This window comes from Brienomyrus brachyistius, chromosome 3 (assembly GCF_023856365.1).
Source record: "Brienomyrus brachyistius isolate T26 chromosome 3, BBRACH_0.4, whole genome shotgun sequence".
In the NCBI taxonomy this organism is placed as follows: Eukaryota; Metazoa; Chordata; class Actinopteri; order Osteoglossiformes; family Mormyridae; genus Brienomyrus; species Brienomyrus brachyistius.
Window position 1 is genome coordinate 27,316,589 of NC_064535.1, and position 21,896 is coordinate 27,338,484.

The 21,896-nt window shown below is 46.3% G+C and overlaps 1 gene segment (V, D, J or C); it reads right to left on the reverse strand.

Moving 5' to 3' along the window:
• Nucleotides 1-4,505: 4,505 nt before the first annotated feature.
• Nucleotides 4,506-18,802, reverse strand: LOC125738390 (Ig kappa chain V-III region MOPC 63-like). The segment is given in 4 exon segments: nt 4,506-5,050; nt 6,574-6,609; nt 8,200-8,523; nt 18,723-18,802. Coding segments are annotated over 4 exon segments (723 nt in total).
• Between the last annotated feature and the right edge of the window lie 3,094 nt (nt 18,803-21,896).

A 21,896-nucleotide genomic window follows, 5' to 3' on the forward strand; every position in this document is an offset into this window, starting at 1 on the left:
ATTACTGAAGTACTCCCATGATAAACAAGGTTCGCTTTGCAAATGTTGCAAATAAGTTTTCTTTGCCTTATCTAGGGTGAAATTGTCCCAGACTTTATAGCGTTAATACGTGACGATGCCTGATTTGTGGCTACCATTCTTCTACCTGTCGCTGAATGCTATTGTGCAAGAACGAATCCCACCAGAGTATGGTGTATTGGTGCACTCTATTGGAAAGCGGTAGTATTGCACAGGTAGAAAAGAAGGAATTTAAAAATACGTCGGCCGACAATTATCGACAATCAAATTCGTCGGCGACTTTTTTATTGTCGATTTTTGTCGACAGTGTGGAATAATTGTTGCACCCCTACTGCTCACAAGAAGACATTTGTCTTCTGTTGTATGGAAATATTCTGTATTACACAGAGACAATATTGAGCATTAGCAGGTTTTTTTAACTAAGTTTTTTTGTGAGGTTTTGTTAGATAGTAATTTTCTTTTTGGCTTTATAATTAATTTTCAACTCCTAAATAATCTCAAAAACTACAAATATTTAAATGTTAACTTTTTTCAGTATTGTTCATCCGTAGTACAGAGGTAGGAGTCCTTCTGAGTGACAGTGTTTATCCTCCTATAGTCGACGGAGAAATGCCAGGACATCTTTCTTCCTGATGAGGATTGCGGGTTCTGCCCATGGGCTGTTAGAAGGCTTGATCGCTCCTAGCACTGCAGCCTCTTTTTGATCCACTGCTCTAGTCCTTGTCGATGAGGTCACAGGCAGATGGGCAGGGCACTTGCTCCTCTGCCACAGGTCGTGGGCAGCCTATACTATCTTGGGAGACGATCCCATGGCTGCACTGCTGTCTGGCCCCATTTGGGCAAAGCTGCTGCTGAACTGCTGGGGGGTCCTGGCATGTTGGAGGAAACGGAGTGGCGTCTTCTCTTACAGACTGGGACCACTCTCCTCCCCTGCCACATCGCTTCCCATTCTTCCACCATGGCTGTTTTACCACGCTGCCCTGCTGAGGAGCCACCATCTCTACACCAAGATTGACTGCTGCACCCGGCACATGGATGGCAGACCCCAGATGGAACAGCAAGTCCAGCCCAATGATGCAGGGGTCACTAATGTCCCTGGGCCTGATATCCTGCTCCACTGTTTGCCCCGTCAGCATGATTCGCAGCTGCCTTTTTCCCTTCCTGGGGGTTCAGATGCCCGTCACTGGGGCAACCCAGACCTTTTTTTGCGGAGAAGAGTCTGGCTGCAGTATGTGCACTCTCAGCCATGTCACGCTCTGCCTCTGACATCACATGCACGCTCTACCACAACGGGAAATGTATCTGTGTAATCGCTTACTGATTGAAATATGACACGATATTTTGAATACGTTTTACATTTGACTAGGTATGTCCATTTTGAATTATTTCGTCAACCATAGTTGACACTCATTAATTGACTATTAAGGTTAACGATAAGAAAAAAATGTACTGTTTAGAATGGATGCGTGTCCATCACCAAATACCAAAATACCAATACAAAAAAAATTAGAAATGCTTTATTATTTTTTTTAAGTGCAAACATTTCAGGACTTATGTAAAAACTCTTCAGCAAGTTGCCAAACTTTGCAATTGTAATGAGGTGGAACTGGAGGGTGCGATCTTGTTGGGACATGGTAATTTCATTAACCTGATTGCTTAATTGTTGCAGCCAGCGCGTGTATATAGGACCCGGTTGTGGTTGCGTGTGTGACTGCTTTGTAATCGGTGACGTGACTCTCCGTGCGCCAGTATCTCATTTTCTTGAAGTTGTGGCTATATCCAACGCTGCAGGTAGGGTACCAGTGGACGGTGTAGTTTGCTTGCTTTATGGGTGGTTGTAATGTGCTTCGGTATTTTTCTTTACAGGAACCTATTCCAGAGGCTAGGGGAACAACCCAGGATGGGGTGTCAAACCTATCGTAGGTATTTGTAATAATTATATAAAATGTTTAGAATATAAAAACAATTTAATATGAAATCAAAAAAATAAACCGAAGCTGAGAACCTGGGCTGCAGCAAATATTCATAACTTTGATCAATTTAATTATTTGATTTGAAGTCATTTTAATGTTTAATGGCGACTTGAACAGTCTGTACTACACTGAACAAAAATATAAACGCAACACTTTTGTTTTTGCTCCCATTTTTCATGAGATGGACTTAAAGATCTACAATTCATTCCAGATACACAATATTACCATTTCTCTCAAACATTTCTCACAAATCAGTCTAAATGTGTGATAGTGAGCACTTCTGCTTTGCTGAGATAATCCATCCCACCTCACAGGTGTGCCACATCAAGATGCTGATCTGACATCATGGGTAGTGCACAGGTGTACCTTATACTGCCCACAATAAAAGGCCACCCTGGAATGTGCAGTTTTGTCTCACAGCAAAATGCCACAGATGCCACAAGCATTGAGGGAGCGTGCAATTGGCATGCTGACAGCAGGAATGTCAACCAGATCTGTTGCTCGTGCATTGAATGTTCATTTCTCAACCATAAGCCGTCTCCAAAGGCGTTTCAGAGAATATGGCAGTACATCCAACCGGCCTCACAACCGCAGACCACGTGTAACCACACCAGCCCAGGACCTCCACATCCAGCAGGTTCACCTCCAAGATCGTCTGAGACCAGCCACTCAGACAGATAATGCACGGCCCCATGTTGCAAGGATCTGTACACAGTTCTTGGAAGCTGAAAATGTCCCAGTTCTTGCATGGCCAGCATACTCACCGGACATGTCACCCGTTGAGCATGTTTGGGATGTGCTTGACCGGCGTATACGACAGCGTGTACCAGTTCCCACTAATATCCAACAACTTCGCACAGCCATTGAAGAGGAGTGGACCAACATTCCACAGGCCACAATTGACAATCTGATAAACTCTATGCGAAGAAGATGTGTTGCATTGCATGAGGCAAATGGTGGTCACACCAGATACTGACCGGTTCTGAGTCCCCAGACCCCCAATAAAGCAAAAAACTGCACATTCCAGGGTGGCCTTTTATTGTGGGCAGTATAAGGTACACCTGTGCACTACCCATGATGTCAGATCAGCATCTTGATGTGGCACACCTGTGAGGTGGGATGGATTATCTCAGCAAAGCAGAAGTGCTCACTATCACACATTTAGACTGATTTGTGAGAAATGTTTGAGAGAAATGGTAATATTGTGTATCTGGAATGAATTGTAGGTCTTTAAGTCCATCTCATGAAAAATGGGAGCAGAAACAAGAGTGTTGCGTTTATATTTTTGTTCAGTATATATACACGGGGTGCCACCTAGTGGCAGGTCACCTCTAACGGAGAGGAAAAGGCAGGGAAATTAAGGCGGTGAGAAATGGCGCAGACAGTGAGCGGCCTGGAGGTTTTCACATAGCTGGTTAAATGCGTTGTGAAAAGTGCGCAAATAAACCGGCGTGACATAACAGCAGGATGTGCAAGGAAGTGTGTTTGAATCAGAAACGTCCAGGTGCATCGGCGAGTTCTGTGAGATTATTTCGGTTAGCTTGACAGTTATCTTTAGTACAGTAATAGTACCTACTTTTCAGTTTTTGTCTTGAAAAGAAGCCTTTTTTTCAATAATGCACTTCCTAAAACTATTAGGCAAATCGAATATCAAAATATTTGATACTTGCACCTCTACTGGAAATCAGAACTGATCAAACAAATCCAGATCACAGAAGTGAACCGACTAACCAGGAGTAGATATAAAATCCACAAAGCATGGATTACATTAGGGTTTGGTTTAGCTTAAAAAATACACAGAATTTCAGGGGTGCGTAATTAAACAACAGTATCCTCTGGAGGTGGGCGTGTCCATGGGGGGGGACTACACCTGCTGCAGGTAACTACTGAACTGCATTCTGGGACTGATCTTACAAAAAATAAGTTAAAACATACTGATGTAGCCAGTGAGTAGCTGATATTTCCGCTTCCTGTCCCCTGATCAGAAATTGGGTTAGTCCCACCCCCTCACAGCTGCCCCAGTCCAGCCTGTTTTAAACCCTGAAACTAAACTCTCAGCCGTTGAAGCGAAACTCATATTTGCATAAACTGAGCAGGACGGTTTCGCTGCCCCCAGAATAAAGCAGGCAAATGTCCCCCAATCCCCCTGGGGTTACAGTGAGGTGGGGGCTCAGCCCGTATCACAGAGCAGCAGTTGTCTCACATGATCACAAAGACTGACTCTCTTTGATGTTTAATTTTTTTATTTTATTTTGGATACAATGTGACAAAATACTTCTTGAGAAAGTATACTTTCCCTTTTATATAATTATGGTATGTGAAATGAGTTGAATTAGAATTCTTTTCAAATCTGTTTTATAAGGAATGATTTATGGTTTATAAACTCAGTATAGAGGAACTGCACAGTATGAAACTTTTCAAACTTAAATTAAAGTTCAAGATCATGTCCTCACAACAGGGTCATGATGACATCACTCTCTGCTTGTTAAAATAAGCAACATTGATGACAGTTAGTTTGTCAGACAGAATGAAATATTTATTTATCTCTGCAGCATTCAGGTATAAAACACACAAGATAATACAGGGAGACACAAAGACTAATAAAACATCAGTAATGATTTTCACTCAGGAATCAAGCAAAGCAAGTTATTTTCTCTGTTTAATTAGTAAATCAGAAGCGTGTAGCACAGCACAGTAAAAACACAATAATCAGCCGCTCATCACAGGTGACGCTGAGCTCATCTACTCTGAACAGTCGGCCCTCGTCAGCGTTTGAGTGACAGGAGCCTGGGAGCCCTGATTGGCCTCACAGACCACTGAGCCCGCCTTCTTCCACTCGTCCGCAGTGAGGCTCAGGCTGCTGCTCCAGCTGTACAGGCCGTCCTTCTCCAGGAGCCCGCGGCTCGTCTCCACTACTTTGCTGCTACCGTCCACCTTCCAGCTCAGCTTCCAGTCGGAGGGGAAGCCCCTGTTGGCCAGGCACATCAGGGTGGCCGTGTTCTTGCTGGACACCTCCACACTGGAGGGGGGCAGGACCGTCAGGGTGGGGGCTCTGTTACCTAGGGGACAACAAAGGGACTTTAGGTCAGAGTCCAAGGAGAAACTTTAAGTGCTGTATAAGAACATATACTAACTGCAGTATGACATAGTGGACTGAGTCTATGACTTCATGAATATTTCTTCATATGATAAGACAGACATTTCTGTAAAATCTAATGTGGGGCTTTCAAATGAACGTTTTAAACACATGTGAGGTATGTAAATGTGCATCAATGATTATTATGTTCAACTGGTTTCAATAATCCAACTTTATATAATAACTACATTGTTTATAAAGATTAAGATCTCAATCTTAAGATTAAGATTTTCAATTTATGATCCTTTATTTACTCACTTAGACACTGGTTGAAATAATGCAAACTATCCTAATGAACACACTATGAAAAATGCATCGCAAATGTTAAACTACCAAGTTGTATCTACAGAACAACTATAATCGTTATTAATCATAATGGTAATACTTACATAAATACTTAGTAATAATTCTGTTACCACTGCATTACAAATTATGAACAAATCATTAACAAATATAGTTCCTACTTTAAATAAATGATATGTCACGATTCAGAAATGATAAACAAACATGAGATCAGTATTTCACTTCTGTTAGTTGATCATTATTTATTCCTTCAGCAGTTTATAAAGATTTAGAGAATTAATAGGTATAGTACGAAATATAGTAACTGCTTGGATCTGTCATGATTCCTTAATGACGAACAAACATGAGATTAGTATCTAAGACTTAGTTTGTGGTTAATTAATACATAAGGAAAAGCAAATATGCCGGGTCAAATAAAGTGTTACCGGTATAACGAGTTGATTGTTTTTTTCCTCCGAACGAGATCAGAATCACTTTATCTCGTTAAAACTATATATCGATATGATGTTAGTACCAATATCCAAACATTAATATTACAGAGAGACGCACTTACTTCCAACATCCAGTCTGGTACCGCCGCCGAAAGTTAACCACAGTGATTCACGGCGCATCAGCCGCCGTACAAAAACCTCACAGCAGCAACTAACAAACCGCTTTAAGTATATAGGCCTACCTAACATTTGTTTATGGGTATAAAACTAATGAGTCAAAAAATAGTATTTTCTGTCACTCAGATAAAGTATGTTGGTAAAGCAATGCTGTTCGATATCTATACAATCTAATCAAATCTATAGCCTTCAGCTCTAGGACTATATTATATTACTAATAATCAGCCTAACAAATTACAACTTATATGATATTTGACCTAAGTGGGTATAGAATGGATGGTTTAAATACGTATATCTTGCATTGACTCATCCAATTCATATTGTTAACAGGGCTACCAAGTCTGAGGCATTGACAGTGAAACGCGTTTCACCCGTAACAGACGTAATTTTTGATGAAACTTGAGATCTTATTTTTACTGAAGTAATGGATCTCCACGAGGAAACAAGAAATTTTATCATTTGCAGTAATAACGAAAGTGAAGTGTTTATAAAATATTTCTACGTGCATATAATAGATTAATAGCTGGATACTTACTGCCAACACCCAGTCTGGTCCCGCTGCCGAAAGTCCACCACAGTGATTGAATCTGATTGACACGCCGTACAAAAACCTGCCAGCGCTACAGCCATATTTCTTGTTGCAGTAAATATATTAACGGACGGTTAATTCCCTACCTACACCCACAATTAATAATATAAAGAATCACTGCAATATATTTCATTCTGACTGTAAAATCCAGCATCGATTTGCAGAAATAGCAGTATTTTCTGTCTCTGATTCTGTTAAATGCCGTAGATTGGCGAAGTTCCAGGTATTCCGGTATTTCTTCACAATCTCCTTCAAACTGATCCAGTGTCTTGTAAACATAATGTGTTCATAAACTTTGCATAGAAACGATATTGTGTTGTAATGGAATCACGTGTTTGAGTGGCTCAGCCAGCAGCCTTGAGCTTTTCCCTGTTGTGGTTTGTGATCAATGTTCCCTTTAAACTTTGCGTTTGCGCGATTGCGCAGTACTCCGGGGCACGCGCTCATAATGATAAAAAGCGCGCCCACAACAACATGGTTTTTATTTGTATTTATACTCATTCATTCATTATGATACGACGACAACCATTCTGCACCAGTACAGTCATCACAAAGTAGCTAAGGTGGTGAAGGAGCAGGAGAGAATTCACCAATCAGATATAGGGAATGATTAGGAGGCCAGATCTGATAGGTCCACTGTGGGCAATTTTAGCCAGGGCATCAGGGTACCAGCCCTACTCTTCCGAAAGATGCCCAGGAGATTTTATGTAGAATCTCTGAGAATCAGAACCTCGGTTTTATGTCTCATCAGAAGGACGACCCAGCTTTCCTAGTTGGTCTCCCACCCAAGTACTGGCCAGGCCCAAACCTCCTCCAGATGGTTTACTTAGTCTGAACTTCTTGCTCTTCATAAGATTCACTTGTGTTCACCTGCAAAATCTTCTTTTTATGCTGTGAATGTGTGGATGATTTGGATATTTATCACCAAAATTAATTTGAAAAACATCATATTTTTACATTCAACTTCAGTAAAGAAAAATAAAGCCTTATGCACTGTGATGGACTGGCATTTTATACACAGAGTCTCCTGCCCTCTGCTTCCTGGGATGTGATCCAGGCCAGAGTGACTCTACACTGGATCAGCAGTTATATAATATGGATGGATGTTTGGATGTAGGACACAGTGATGAACATGTTTTATTGTGTAATGGATGAATGATGAACATGTGTACTTATGTAACATCTGTTGTTTTATCTTCTAAAATTTAAGCTAAATGGACAGACTGGAGGAATCAGATCTTGATCCTCTCTTGGGTTTAATTCTAAAAAGAACATAAAATATCTTCAGTTTCTTTTCTGTTCTATCAGTGTCTCTAACAATCTGCTCCATCTTCCCATCTGAGGAAAATCTGGGTTCCCTGCTGGACAATTGAAGGGGCAGGAAATTAGAGGAGCAAACTAAGTACCTGCAATTTTCTGATAAATCAATTTCGCTTTTAAACATGTTACACGGGAAAGTGAACTTTATAGAGCTTTGGTTGCAGCACCTGCAGTAAGTCCCAACTGTAGCAGTGCAGTCACTGTACAGTCTGACTGAGGGAGGTTTTTGTACGGCTCTGTATCACTGTGTGAACACCCAGCTATTACTGATGTAGTGCTGACTCTGACAGTAATAATCTCCTGCATCTTCAGCCTGGACTCCACTGATGGTCAGAGTGAAGTCAGCACTAGATCCGCTGCCAGTGAATCGAGATGGAATCCCAGAGCTACATCTATTTGCTAGATATATTAGCATCTTAGGAGCTTCTCCAGGTTTCTGCTGGTACCAGGCCATGCGGGGGCCATGGCTGTCAGTATACACAGAGCTGCTGATTTTACAGTTAATAGTGACTGTCTGTCCTGAGGAAGCTGATATCAGCTCTGGAGTCTGAGACACAGTCACTTGTCCTCTAGATTCTGAAAAGGATACAAAATCAGAACATGTTTAGTACTGAATTAACATTTAAAATTAAATCACACAAGGAAGCTCCAGTTCTCTATTTCAAATTTTTAGCAAAAATACACAATAAAAACATATTTAAAGTTGAATTAACATACAAGACTAAGTGACAGCAAGATGTCACTGTCTAATTTTTCACAACTCATCAAGGAATTTGTTGCTAAATAGTCATCCTTGTTCTGTTTTACCGTGAGTGAGGATGAAGAGCAAGATGCTGAGGCTGATCAAAGTCATGTTTGTTTGTCTGTTGTGATGAAGGGCAGCTGTCAGTCATGAAGTGTTAAACCTCCTGGAATATAAACCCCCCCAGAGCACTGAGGCATGAGCTGAAAATGCAAAGTATCTTCTGACTGACATCATAACTGCAGAGGAAACATGAAACTTTTCTTATTTAAAATGATGCCATTAAAGAAGGCAGATTTTTCCATGGTCCATAAATGCCTTTTAGAGTGACATGTTTATATAGCGAGTTTAACCGTTCAGTGATGTTTTATATTGATTCCTTCAGTCATAGATAGAAACATACCAGGCAAACAAGCAATTCATGTATTACTTATTATTTAAGTTGATCTTCTACATATGGAGTCATTCACAATCAAGGTTTCTACACAATTTTGTTTTTACTAACATTTACATTTTATTTTATTTTCAGAATCCAGTGGTCAGGTCACTTTGACTCAGACTCCTGCAGTAAAGGCTGTTCTCCATGGACAGACTGTGACTGTGAGCTGTAAAGTCAGTCTGGCTGTATATAACAATGATCGTTTAGCCTGGTACCAGCAGAAACCTGAAGAAGCTCCTAAACTCCTGATCTAATATGCAAGTAACCGTAACTCTGGGACTCCATCTCGATTCACTGGCAGCGGATCAAGGACTGACTTCACTATGACCATCAGTGGAGTCCAGGCTGAAGATGCAGGAGATTATTACTGTTAGAGTTACAATAATATCAGTAGTAAAAATATGTTCACACAGTGATACAGAGCCGTAGAAAAACCTCCCTCAGTCAGACTGCACAGTGACTGCACTGCTGCAGCAGGGACTCACTGCAGCTGCTGAGGGGGGAGTCTCATATCAGCCTCCTTTAAGTTTCAAGAGACCTAGTCTCAGCTTTTGCATCTCATTTTGATCAATGGAAGGAATCAGAGAGCTCTCTGTATGAACTCAATCTACTCTCATTCCAGCCAGTTTCAAATACTTGCATGACACTGGCACCAATATGATCAGAAAGTAATAAAACACCTTCTATTGTTTGTTCTAGTTTGTGCAGCAACAATGAACGTTGTTCTTTGTTGTGCTTTACTGCTGCAGTACTGCTGCAACTATGCATTCAGCAGTAGTGAAGTTTATCCTTTTCTAGTTTGTCCATTTTCTCTTTATCCTCAAATTCCAGGCCAAATTCAGCCATAGTTTCTGAAGTGCCTGGACCACATATATCAGCTCTATCATGGACGGCCATGCAAGACCTACGAGGTGGTGCTGCAGTGAGCAAACATCAGTGAAGAGGAGAGAAGGAAACAAGAACTGGTCAAGAACAGACGTTCATCTTCTGCTGTGGGAAATGTTCTGTATTCCACAGGGATGATATTGAGCAGAAGCAGGACATTTGTCAGCTTTGCTTTGTGTCTCAAGGCACCGTCAACTTATTTGCCAGACTTTGTTGTTAAATAAATTATTTTTGGCTATATAGAGTTAATTTTCAACTCCTAAATCAGGGGTGTCCAATCTTATCCGCAAAGGGCCGGTGTGTTTGCAGGTTTTTGGGATAACCTGTAGGTCAGCTGTTCAAACCCAGGTGAGAGATCTCTTCAGCCAATCAGACCTCTAATTAGTAATCTAATTAATGAGTTGCAGCAAAATTCCACATGCACAATGGCCCTTCCTGGGTAAATTTGGCCACCCATATCCTACATAATGTCAGAAACCTCAAATATCGTGTTGTGAACCTTTTCCCGTATCGTTCATCCTGAGGTTCATGATGCACTGGGACCAGGGGACATGAGGGAGGATGCATTACAAAGGCTGAATGGCATTGACTGGAAGTGACACAATCTTGGACCAATCATGAAGATGGTCTTGGGCCAGGCACCCGAGGTCAGTTTGTCTACCAGTACCCAACCAGGAGGTCGCAGTACTCTGGCGCACGCACTCATAATGATAAACCCCCCCCCCCCCCACAACAACATGGTTTTTATTTGTGTTTATACTCTGATATTCATTTAAAACTGTAGTTGCTGTATTTTGTAGGAAAAAAACATTTGGAATAGTAATTATGAACTGCTAAGAAACCTCTGTTACTCTTAAAATGTATCTTTCCACCTGAGTGACAGGTATAAAATCTGAAAGGGGGGGTCGCTTGGGTGGGGGGTCATTACCCACCAGCCCCGGCCACTGGCTGCCGCTGTGCAGAAACCCCCACACACTGCTGCTGGCCGCCGGCTCAGTGACACACCTGCCTGTACCGACATTAATCGTCCTGGTTTGCCTCTGTCTGCCAAATGTAACACTTCAGGAATTAATGTGTCACAGCATTTATCTGCCGTCTTAATGGTGAAATCTGATATTTCCCTTCCAGCTCAGTAACAATGTGTGAACAAATCACTCCTCACAATAATGATATTCTGTATCTTCTGCTAGAATCCAACTACTGTACTTCACCTAATGTTCTGTTAACTTAATGACAGAGTATAATTATAGCCTACATTGGCTTTTTGCTGTGCTGTGTATAGCAGACATGTAGCCTTCACTTTCTCCTTTAATAAAATACAATTGGGTTAAAGTAATATATTGTTTCATGTTTATGATATTCAGCCTAGACTCTGAAACTATAGTGAAAGGTGTCAGTTATGTGATTTTGCTGGTATGATGTCAGTATGACTGTCAACAGATCTTTCGAGTGTCTGTTTCTGCTGGGAACCACTTACATGCGTGATAAATAGGCGTCACTCCGACGCCCTCGATGAGGCGCAGCTGCTGTGAGGCCTGAGACACGCGTCTCAGCCAGCAGTGTGGCTGCTCTATTCTGTTAACATGGGGGCCGAAATCAAAATCAAAAGCTGTGACTCAGACACCATACATCCAGTGTGGCCGGGGGCACAGAAGTACCAGCCAGGATCGGAAAGCCGAAAGGTCCGTCCTGGTAGTACAGGGAAAGACCGGGACATGAGCAGGCAGGAGAAAGCGGAGTGAGGGGTCGGGAAACACACTCACACCGAGTGGGGGTTGGGAAACACACTCACACCGAATGGGGGTCGGGAAACACACTCACACCGAGTGGGGGTTGGGAAACACACTCACACCGAATGGGGGTCGGGAAACACACTCACACCGAGTGGGGGTCGGGAAACACACTCACACCGAGTGAGGGTCGGGAAACACACTCACACCAAATGGGGGTCGGGAAACACACTCACACCGAGTGAGGGTCGGGAAACACACTCACACCAAATGGGGGTCGGGAAACACACTCACAACGAGTGAGGGTCGGGAAACACACTCACACCTAAAGGGGGTCGGGAAACACACTCACACCGAATGGGGGTCGGGAAACACACTCACACCGATTGGAGGTCGGGAAACACACTCACACCGAGTGGGGGTCGGGAAACACACTCACACCGAATGGGGGTCGGGAAACACACTCACACCGAGTGGGGGTTGGGAAACACACTCACACCGAATGGGGGTCGGGAAACACACTCACACCGAGTGGGGGTCGGGAAACACACTCACACCGAGTGAGGGTCGGGAAACACACTCACACCAAATGGGGGTCGGGAAACACACTCACAACGAGTGAGGGTCGGGAAACACACTCACACCTAAAGGGGGTCGGGAAACACACTCACACCGAATGGGGGTCGGGAAACACACTCACACCGATTGGAGGTCGGGAAACACACTCACACCGAGTGGGGGTCGGAAAACACACTCACACCGAATGGGGGTCGGGAAACACACTCACACCGAATGGGGGTCGGGAAACACACTCACATCGAGTGAGGATCGGGAAATACACTCACACCGAAAGGGGGTCGGGAAACACACTCACACCGAGTGGGGGTCGGGAAACACACACACACTGAAAGGGGGTCGGGAAACTCACTCACATCAAATGAGGGTCGGGAAACACACTCACACCGAATGGGGGTCGGAAAACACACTCACACCGAGTGAGGGTCGGGAAACACACTCACACCGAATGGGGGTCGGGAAACACACTCACACTGAATGGGGGTCGGGAAACACACTCACATCAAGTGAGGGTCGGGAAACACACTCACACTGAAAGGGGGTCGGGAAACACACTCACATCAAGTGAGGGTCGGGAAACACACTCACACCGAATGGGGGTCGGGAAACACACTCACACCGAGTGAGGGTCGGGAAACACACTCACACCAAATGGGGGTCGGGAAACACACTCACACCGAATGGGGGTCGGGAAACACACTCACACCTAGAGGGGGTCAGAAAACACACTCACACCGAGTGGGGGTCGGGAAACACACTCACACCGAATGGGGGTCGGGAAACACACTCACATCGAGTGAGGGTCGGGAAATACACTCACACCGAATGGGGGTCGGGAAACACACTCACACCGAATGGGGGTCGGGAAACACACTCACACCGAATGGGGGTCGGGAAACACACTCACACCGAATGGGGGTCGGGAAACACACTCACACCTAGAGGGGGTCAGAAAACACACTCACACCGAGTGGGGGTCGGGAAACACACTCACACCGAATGGGGGTCGGGAAACACACTCACACCGAGTGAGGGTCGGGAAACACACTCACACCGAATGGGGGTCGGGAAACACACTCACATCGAGTGAGGGTCGGGAAATACACTCACACCGAATGGGGGTCGGGAAACACACTAACACCGAGTGGGGGTCGGGAAACACACTCACACCGAATGGGGGTCGGGAAACACACTCACATCAAGTGAGGGTCGGGAAACACACTCACACCGAATGGGGGTCGGGAAACACACTCACATCAAGTGAGGGTCGGGAAACACACTCACACCGAATGGGGGTCGGGAAACACACTCACATCAAGTGAGGGTCGGGAAACACACTCACACTGAATGGGGGTCGGGAAACACACTCACACCGAGTGGGGGTCGGGAAACACACTCACACCGAGTGAGGGTCGGGAAACACACTCACATCAAGTGAGGGTCGGGAAACACACTCACACCGAATGGGGGTCGGGAAACACACTCACATCAAGTGAGGGTCGGGAAACACACTCACATCAAGTGAGGGTCGGGAAACACACTCACACCGAATGGGGGTCGGGAAACACACTCACATCAAGTGAGGGTCGGGAAACACACTCACACTGAATGGGGGTCGGGAAACACACTCACACCGAGTGGGGGTCGGGAAACACACTCACACCGAGTGAGGGTCGGGAAACACACTCACACCGAGTGGGGGTCAGGAAACACACTCACACCGAGTGGGGGTCAGGAAACACACTCACACCGAATGGGGGTCGGGAAACACACTCACACCGAGTGGGGGTCGGGAAACACACTCACACCTAGAGGGGGTCAGAAAACACACTCACTCCGAGTGGGGGTCGGGAAACACACTCACACCGAGTTGGGGTCGGGAAACACACTCACACCGAATGGGGATCAGGAAACACACTCACACCGAGTGAGGGTCGGGAAACACACTCACACCTAGAGGGGGTCAGAAAACACATTCACTCCGAGTGGGGGTCGGGAAACACACTCACACCGAGTTGGGGTCGGGAAACACACTCACACCGAATGGGGATCAGGAAACACACTCACACCGAGTGAGGGTCAGGAAACACACTCACACCGAGATGGGGTCGGGAAACACACTCACACCGAGTGGGGGTCGGGAAACATACTCACATCGAGTGGGGGTCGGGAAACACGCTCACACCGAGTGAGGGTCGGGAAACACGCTCACACCGAGTGAGGGTCGGGAAACACACTCACACCGAGTGGGGGTCAGGAAACACACTCACACCGAGTGGGGGTCGGGGAAACACACTCACACCGATTGGGGGTCGGGAAACACACTCACACCGAGTGGGGGTCAGGAAACACACTCACACCGAGTGGGGGTCGGGAAACACACTCACACCGAATGGGGTTCGGGAAACACACTCACACCGAATGGGGGTCAGGAAACACACTCACACCGAGTGAGGGTCGGGAAACACACTCACACCGAGTGGGGGTCAGGAAACACACTCACACCGATTGGGGGTCGGGAAACACACTCACACCGAGTGGGGGTCAGGAAACACACTCACACCGAGTGGGGGTCAGGAAACACACTCACACCGAGTGAGGGTCGGGAAACACACTCACACCGAGTGGGGGTCGGGAAACACACTCACATCAAGTGAGGGTCGGGAAACACACTCACACCGAATGGGGGTCGGGAAACACACTCACATCAAGTGAGGGTCGGGAAACACACTCACACTGAATGGGGGTCGGGAAACACACTCACACCGAGTGGGGGTCGGGAAACACACTCACACCGAGTGAGGGTCGGGAAACACACTCACATCAAGTGAGGGTCGGGAAACACACTCACACCGAATGGGGGTCGGGAAACACACTCACATCAAGTGAGGGTCGGGAAACACACTCACATCAAGTGAGGGTCGGGAAACACACTCACACCGAATGGGGGTCGGGAAACACACTCACATCAAGTGAGGGTCGGGAAACACACTCACACTGAATGGGGGTCGGGAAACACACTCACACCGAGTGGGGGTCGGGAAACACACTCACACCGAGTGAGGGTCGGGAAACACACTCACATCAAGTGAGGGTCGGGAAACACACTCACACCGAATGGGGGTCGGGAAACACACTCACATCAAGTGAGGGTCGGGAAACACACTCACATCAAGTGAGGGTCGGGAAACACACTCACACCGAATGGGGGTCGGGAAACACACTCACATCAAGTGAGGGTCGGGAAACACACTCACACTGAATGGGGGTCGGGAAACACACTCACACCGAGTGGGGGTCGGGAAACACACTCACACCGAGTGAGGGTCGGGAAACACACTCACACCGAGTGGGGGTCAGGAAACACACTCACACCGAGTGGGGGTCAGGAAACACACTCACACCGAATGGGGGTCGGGAAACACACTCACACCGAGTGGGGGTCGGGAAACACACTCACACCTAGAGGGGGTCAGAAAACACACTCACTCCGAGTGGGGGTCGGGAAACACACTCACACCGAGTTGGGGTCGGGAAACACACTCACACCGAATGGGGATCAGGAAACACACTCACACCGAGTGAGGGTCGGGAAACACACTCACACCTAGAGGGGGTCAGAAAACAAATTCACTCCGAGTGGGGGTCGGGAAACACACTCACACCGAGTTGGGGTCGGGAAACACACTCACACCGAATGGGGATCAGGAAACACACTCACACCGAGTGAGGGTCAGGAAACACACTCACACCGAGATGGGGTCGGGAAACACACTCACACCGAGTGGGGGTCGGGAAACATACTCACATCGAGTGGGGGTCGGGAAACACGCTCACACCGAGTGAGGGTCGGGAAACACGCTCACACCGAGTGAGGGTCGGGAAACACACTCACACCGAGTGGGGGTCAGGAAACACACTCACACCGAGTGGGGGTCGGGGAAACACACTCACACCGATTGGGGGTCGGGAAACACACTCACACCGAGTGGGGGTCAGGAAACACACTCACACCGAGTGGGGGTCGGGAAACACACTCACACCGAATGGGGTTCGGGAAACACACTCACACCGAATGGGGGTCGGGAAACACACTCACACCGAGTGAGGGTCGGGAAACACACTCACACCGAGTGGGGGTCAGGAAACACACTCACACCGATTGGGGGTCGGGAAACACACTCACACCGAGTGGGGGTCAGGAAACACACTCACACCGAGTGGGGGTCAGGAAACACACTCACACCGAGTGAGGGTCGGGAAACACACTCACACCGAGTGGGGGTCGGGAAACACACTCACATCAAGTGAGGGTCGGGAAACACACTCACACCGAATGGGGGTCGGGAAACACACTCACATCAAGTGAGGGTCGGGAAACACACTCACACTGAATGGGGGTCGGGAAACACACTCACACCGAGTGGGGGTCGGGAAACACACTCACACCGAGTGAGGGTCGGGAAACACACTCACATCAAGTGAGGGTCGGGAAACACACTCACACCGAATGGGGGTCGGGAAACACACTCACATCAAGTGAGGGTCGGGAAACACACTCACATCAAGTGAGGGTCGGGAAACACACTCACACCGAATGGGGGTCGGGAAACACACTCACATCAAGTGAGGGTCGGGAAACACACTCACACTGAATGGGGGTCGGGAAACACACTCACACCGAGTTGGGGTCGGGAAACACACTCACACCGAATGGGGATCAGGAAACACACTCACACCGAGTGAGGGTCGGGAAACACACTCACACCTAGAGGGGGTCAGGAAACACACTCACACCGAATGGGGGTCAGGAAACACACTCACACCGAGTGAGGGTCGGGAAACACACTCACACCGAGTGGGGGTCAGGAAACACACTCACACCGATTGGGGGTCGGGAAACACACTCACACCGAGTGGGGGTCAGGAAACACACTCACACCGAGTGGGGGTCAGGAAACACACTCACACCGAGTGAGGGTCGGGAAACACACTCACACTGAGTGAGGGTCGGGAAACACACTCACAGGGCGGCAAACGGGAGGAAACTCCGGTACTCTGGAGAAAACAGGGAGGTAGAGCAGCACTCGGTATCTGTACGTGAGTCAGGTCTACATACAAAAATGTGGTATTTGTCTTAAATCTTCTAACAGGTAGATTATTTAAACAACAGAATTTGCTCATCTTGACATGCAAATAAATTGAAGTGTGAAAATATTCTTCCCTATAAAATCCATCCGTCCATCTTTCAGTCCATCTTTTCAGCAAATGGTCACTGACAGGGGTGGGGGGAGAGGGGTTTGGGGGGTTTGGAGGCCATCCCAGGCATAAGTGGACCCGGGGGGGTACATCCCTGTATATACACTCTCACTGAAACACTACATGCAGGTTACAGAAGCAGAGGAGCTAAACTGCATGTCTTTGGGTGGCTGAGGAAACTGCAGCCCCCAGAGGAAACTCAGCATGGGGGGAGCAAGCAAACTCCTCCCCCCCCCCCCCCCACAAAGACATGAGGCAGAATAGGAACCCCAACCCTGCAGCTGTAACAGTGCTATACACTGAGGTGCCTCCCCCTTCACACGATTTATTTTTAATTTTTAATATTAATTATATTCCCTCCATTCATCTATATTCTGTACCCACTGGCCTATTCAGGATTGTTGGGGGACTGAAGCCTATTCCGGAAGCTATGGGCACAAGGCTAAAATATATACTATATGTAAATATACCAAATACTATTGAATTCTATTGTAGACATTAGCAGCACCATAAGGGTGTAAACACTTATTTTACTGGTGCAACTGGTTCTGTGAAATGTATGAATCACTTCAATGGCCTAAAGTAAATTTCTTGCCCCTCAGCACCTGCAGTGAGTCCCTGCTGCAGCAGTGCAGTCACTGTGCAGTCTGACTGAGGGAGGTTTTTGTACGGCTCTGTATCACTGTGTGAACACACCACCACTATGGTAACTCTGACAGTAATAATCTCCTGCATCTTCAGCCTGGACTCCACTGATGGTCAGAGTGAAGTCAGTACTAGATCCACTGCCAGTGATTCGAGATGGAATCCCGGAGTTAAGGTTACTTGTATAATAGATCAGGAGTTTAGTAGCTTCTCCAGGTTTCTGCTGGTACCAGGCCATGCGGGGGCCATGGCTGTCAGTATACACAGAGCTGCTGATTTTACAGTTTATAGTGAGTGTCTGTCCTGAGGAAGCTGATATCAGCTCTGGAGTCTGAGTCACAGTCACTTGTCCTCTGGATTCTGAAAAGAAATACAAAATAAAAACATATTTAAAGTTGAATTAACATACAAGACTAAGTGACAGCTAGATATCGCTGTCTAATTTTTCACAACTCATCAAGGAATGTGTTGCAAAACAGAGAAGCTTGTTCTGTTTTACCGTGAGTGAGGATGAAGAGCAAGATGCTGAGGCTGATCAAAGTCATGTTTGTTTGGAGTCTGTTGTGATGAAGGGCAGCTGTCAGTCATGAAGTGTTAAACCTCCTGGAATATAAACCCCCCCAGAGCACTGAGGCATGAGCTGAAATGCAAAGTATCTTCTGACTGACATCATAACCGCAGAGGAAACATGAAACTTTTCATATTCAAAATGATGCCATTAAAGAAGGCAGATCTTTCCATGGTCCTTAAATGCCTTTTAAAATGACATGTTTATAAAGCGAGTTTAACCGTTCAGTGATGTTTTATATTGATTACGTCAGTCATAGATACAAACGTACCAGGCAAACAAGCAAAACAAATGCATTCAAAATGAAGGGGTAACACTTTACTTGAGGGAAGACAAATACTTAGTAGTAACTCAGTTACTAATGAAGTACAGATCATGATATAGTCGTTACTTGAGATAAAATATGTGTCATGAGTCATTAATGGTGAACAAACTGTCATGCCCAGCTCGTCCGTGTCTTTCATGCAAATTCATGTGATGCATCTGTTTCCATGGCAATGGGAAGGCAAACCATTGTGCTCATTCACGCTGTGGGGTCACAGTTTTTATTAACACAAATTTAATCCCCTTTTCCTCATCCATACATCCATCCATTTTCCAACTTGCTAATCCTGGGTCGCGGGGGGGCCCGGAGCCTATCCCGGAAGCCATGGGCACGAGGCAGGGAACAACCCAGGATGGGGGGCCAGCCCATCGCAGGGCACACTCACACACCATTCACTCACTCATGCACTCCTACGGGCAATTATAGCAACTCCAACTAGCCTCAGCATCTTTTTGGACTGTGGGGGGAAACCGGAGTACCCGGAGGAAACCCCACGACGACATGTGGAGAACATGCAAACTCCACACACATGTGACCCAGGCGGAGACTCGAACTTGGGTCCCAGAGGTGTGAGGCAACAGTGTTAACCACTGCACCCTACCTATTTCATTAGTTTTAATTAAATGAATGAACCGGAGTTAAATTTATATGGTGCTTTTCAGGACACCCAAAGTGCCTTACAGAAGCAATGGGGAGTCACTTCAACCACCACCACTGTGTAGCCCCCACATGGATGATGTGACGGCAGCCATTCTGCACCAGTACAGTCGCCACACAGTAGCTAAGGTGGTGAAGGGGCAGGAGAGAATTCACCAATCAGATATGGGGGATGATTAGGAGGCCAGATCTGATAGGGCCACAGTGCGCAGGTTTAGCCAGGGCATCAGGGTACCACCCCTACTCTTCTGAAAGATGCCCAGGAGACTTTATTTAGGGTCTCTGAGAATAAGGAACTCAGTTTTATGTCTCATCAGAAGGACGGCACCATTCTTACAGCACGTTTTACTGAACTTCTTGCTCTTCATAAGCTGAATTTGTGTTCACCTGCAAAATATTCTTTTTCTGCTGTGAATGTGTGGATGATTTGGATATTTATCACCAAAATTCATTTTAAAAACATTATATTTTTTACATTCCTGCCCAGTACCCTATGCTTCCTGGGATGTGATCCAGGTCAGAGTGACCCTACACTGGATCTGCAGCTACAATATATGGATGTAGGACACAGTGATTGTTACCATAATTCGTTCCAGAATCCAAAGCACTCGTATATCAAAGCAAATTAGAAATTTCCTATTAGAAATAATGGAAATTCAGGTGATTCGTTCCACAACCCAAAAATATCCATATAAAAATGATTAACACAAAATATAAAGTAAAAATACATAAAACAAATGTATGTGTGAGGGAGACGAGAGAGAGGAGGGTTATTTTGTAGGACGACTTTCACTGTAACTAACGGAATCACTGCTATCTGTTGGCTCACTGGAATCTTCTCCTTTTTGAGTGACTTTAACAAGGAACCTATCCAATGACAGCCACTTTTACCTCCTTGTCGATTTCACGGCCTGTGCCATGGTTGCAAATATAAAAAAGAAAGGAAAACCATACAGAAACGGTAGCTCTGCTTTGATGTTGGGTGCCGCCCGTTTACGAAACCAAACAGAAATGTGTGCATGCATCTTCTGAGGCTGCCATGAAAAGGTGAGTAGTGTTATGGTAAGTTTAGTTTTTGTACATCCCGATGTAAGCATGGAAGCAGGCGTATGCAACATTTTTGTGCATACGTGCCATTTATACATGAGGCCCCTGGCCTATTTGCCTCTTCTAAGCCTGGCCCAGAATGCCTCCAGATCCCTGCCCAGGAGAGACTGCCGTCCAGCCCCAGTAGCACGTCGCCAGCCCAGGGGAGATCATCGTCCAGCCACAGTCGTGAGTCACAGCTGTTCCAGGAGAACAAGGGGTTTTCCCCATCCTCTGTGAGTGGCACGTCTGGCCCCTATCCCAAGAGGAGGAAGCAGAAGAAGCTGGGTGCACCCGCTTGTCCTGATCCTCCAGACCCTGGCCCAGGAAGGCCCACTGCTCGTCCCAAGCCTGCAGAACTCAGCCCAGAAGGAGCCGCCAGACTGTAATCTCTACCTCTGTTTATACTGTCTTGTCTCCGTATGTCACTGCCCTGCCCTCACCAACTGTTGTCGTACCGCCCCTCAGCCCAGCTGATCACCCATCTATGCCCTTGGCAGTCCACTTTCCCTGTCTGTCTATGTCTTGCCCCCCACTCGGTTAAAACGCCAATGTCCCATTAACTCCAGTCTGGTTCTGCCCCTCCTAGCATACTACCCCTCTCTGTTTCCTGCCCTGTTGTCCTGCTAAGTCCCATTCCTGCCTTTATCTTTCGAATCCACTAATCTGTCATGGTCTCCATTCTTGTTCCCTGGTTGTGTGCCCCTGTCTGTTATTTGCTTTTGTGTCAATGTTAATGGTTACCCTGCTTGTGCCTTGTTTAGTTACTTTTTACTTGTTCCTTGATCTCTCTTAGTGTTGATAGCCCTCAGTAATTCTTATTGTTTCCTAGTCTCTAGTACCTGTTAATGGTAATATAGCCCACCTTGTCCTTGTTGCCTTGAGACCTTGTGATTGGTTGATTTCATTATGGTTCTCCTATGTCCTGTGTTGCATCTTGTTAGTAGTATATTTAAGTGCCTGCTCATGTTACAGGTGGTTCTAGTGGTTCATTGTGGCTGTTTCCCTATGTTGCTGTGTGATTATTAGTTGTGGTT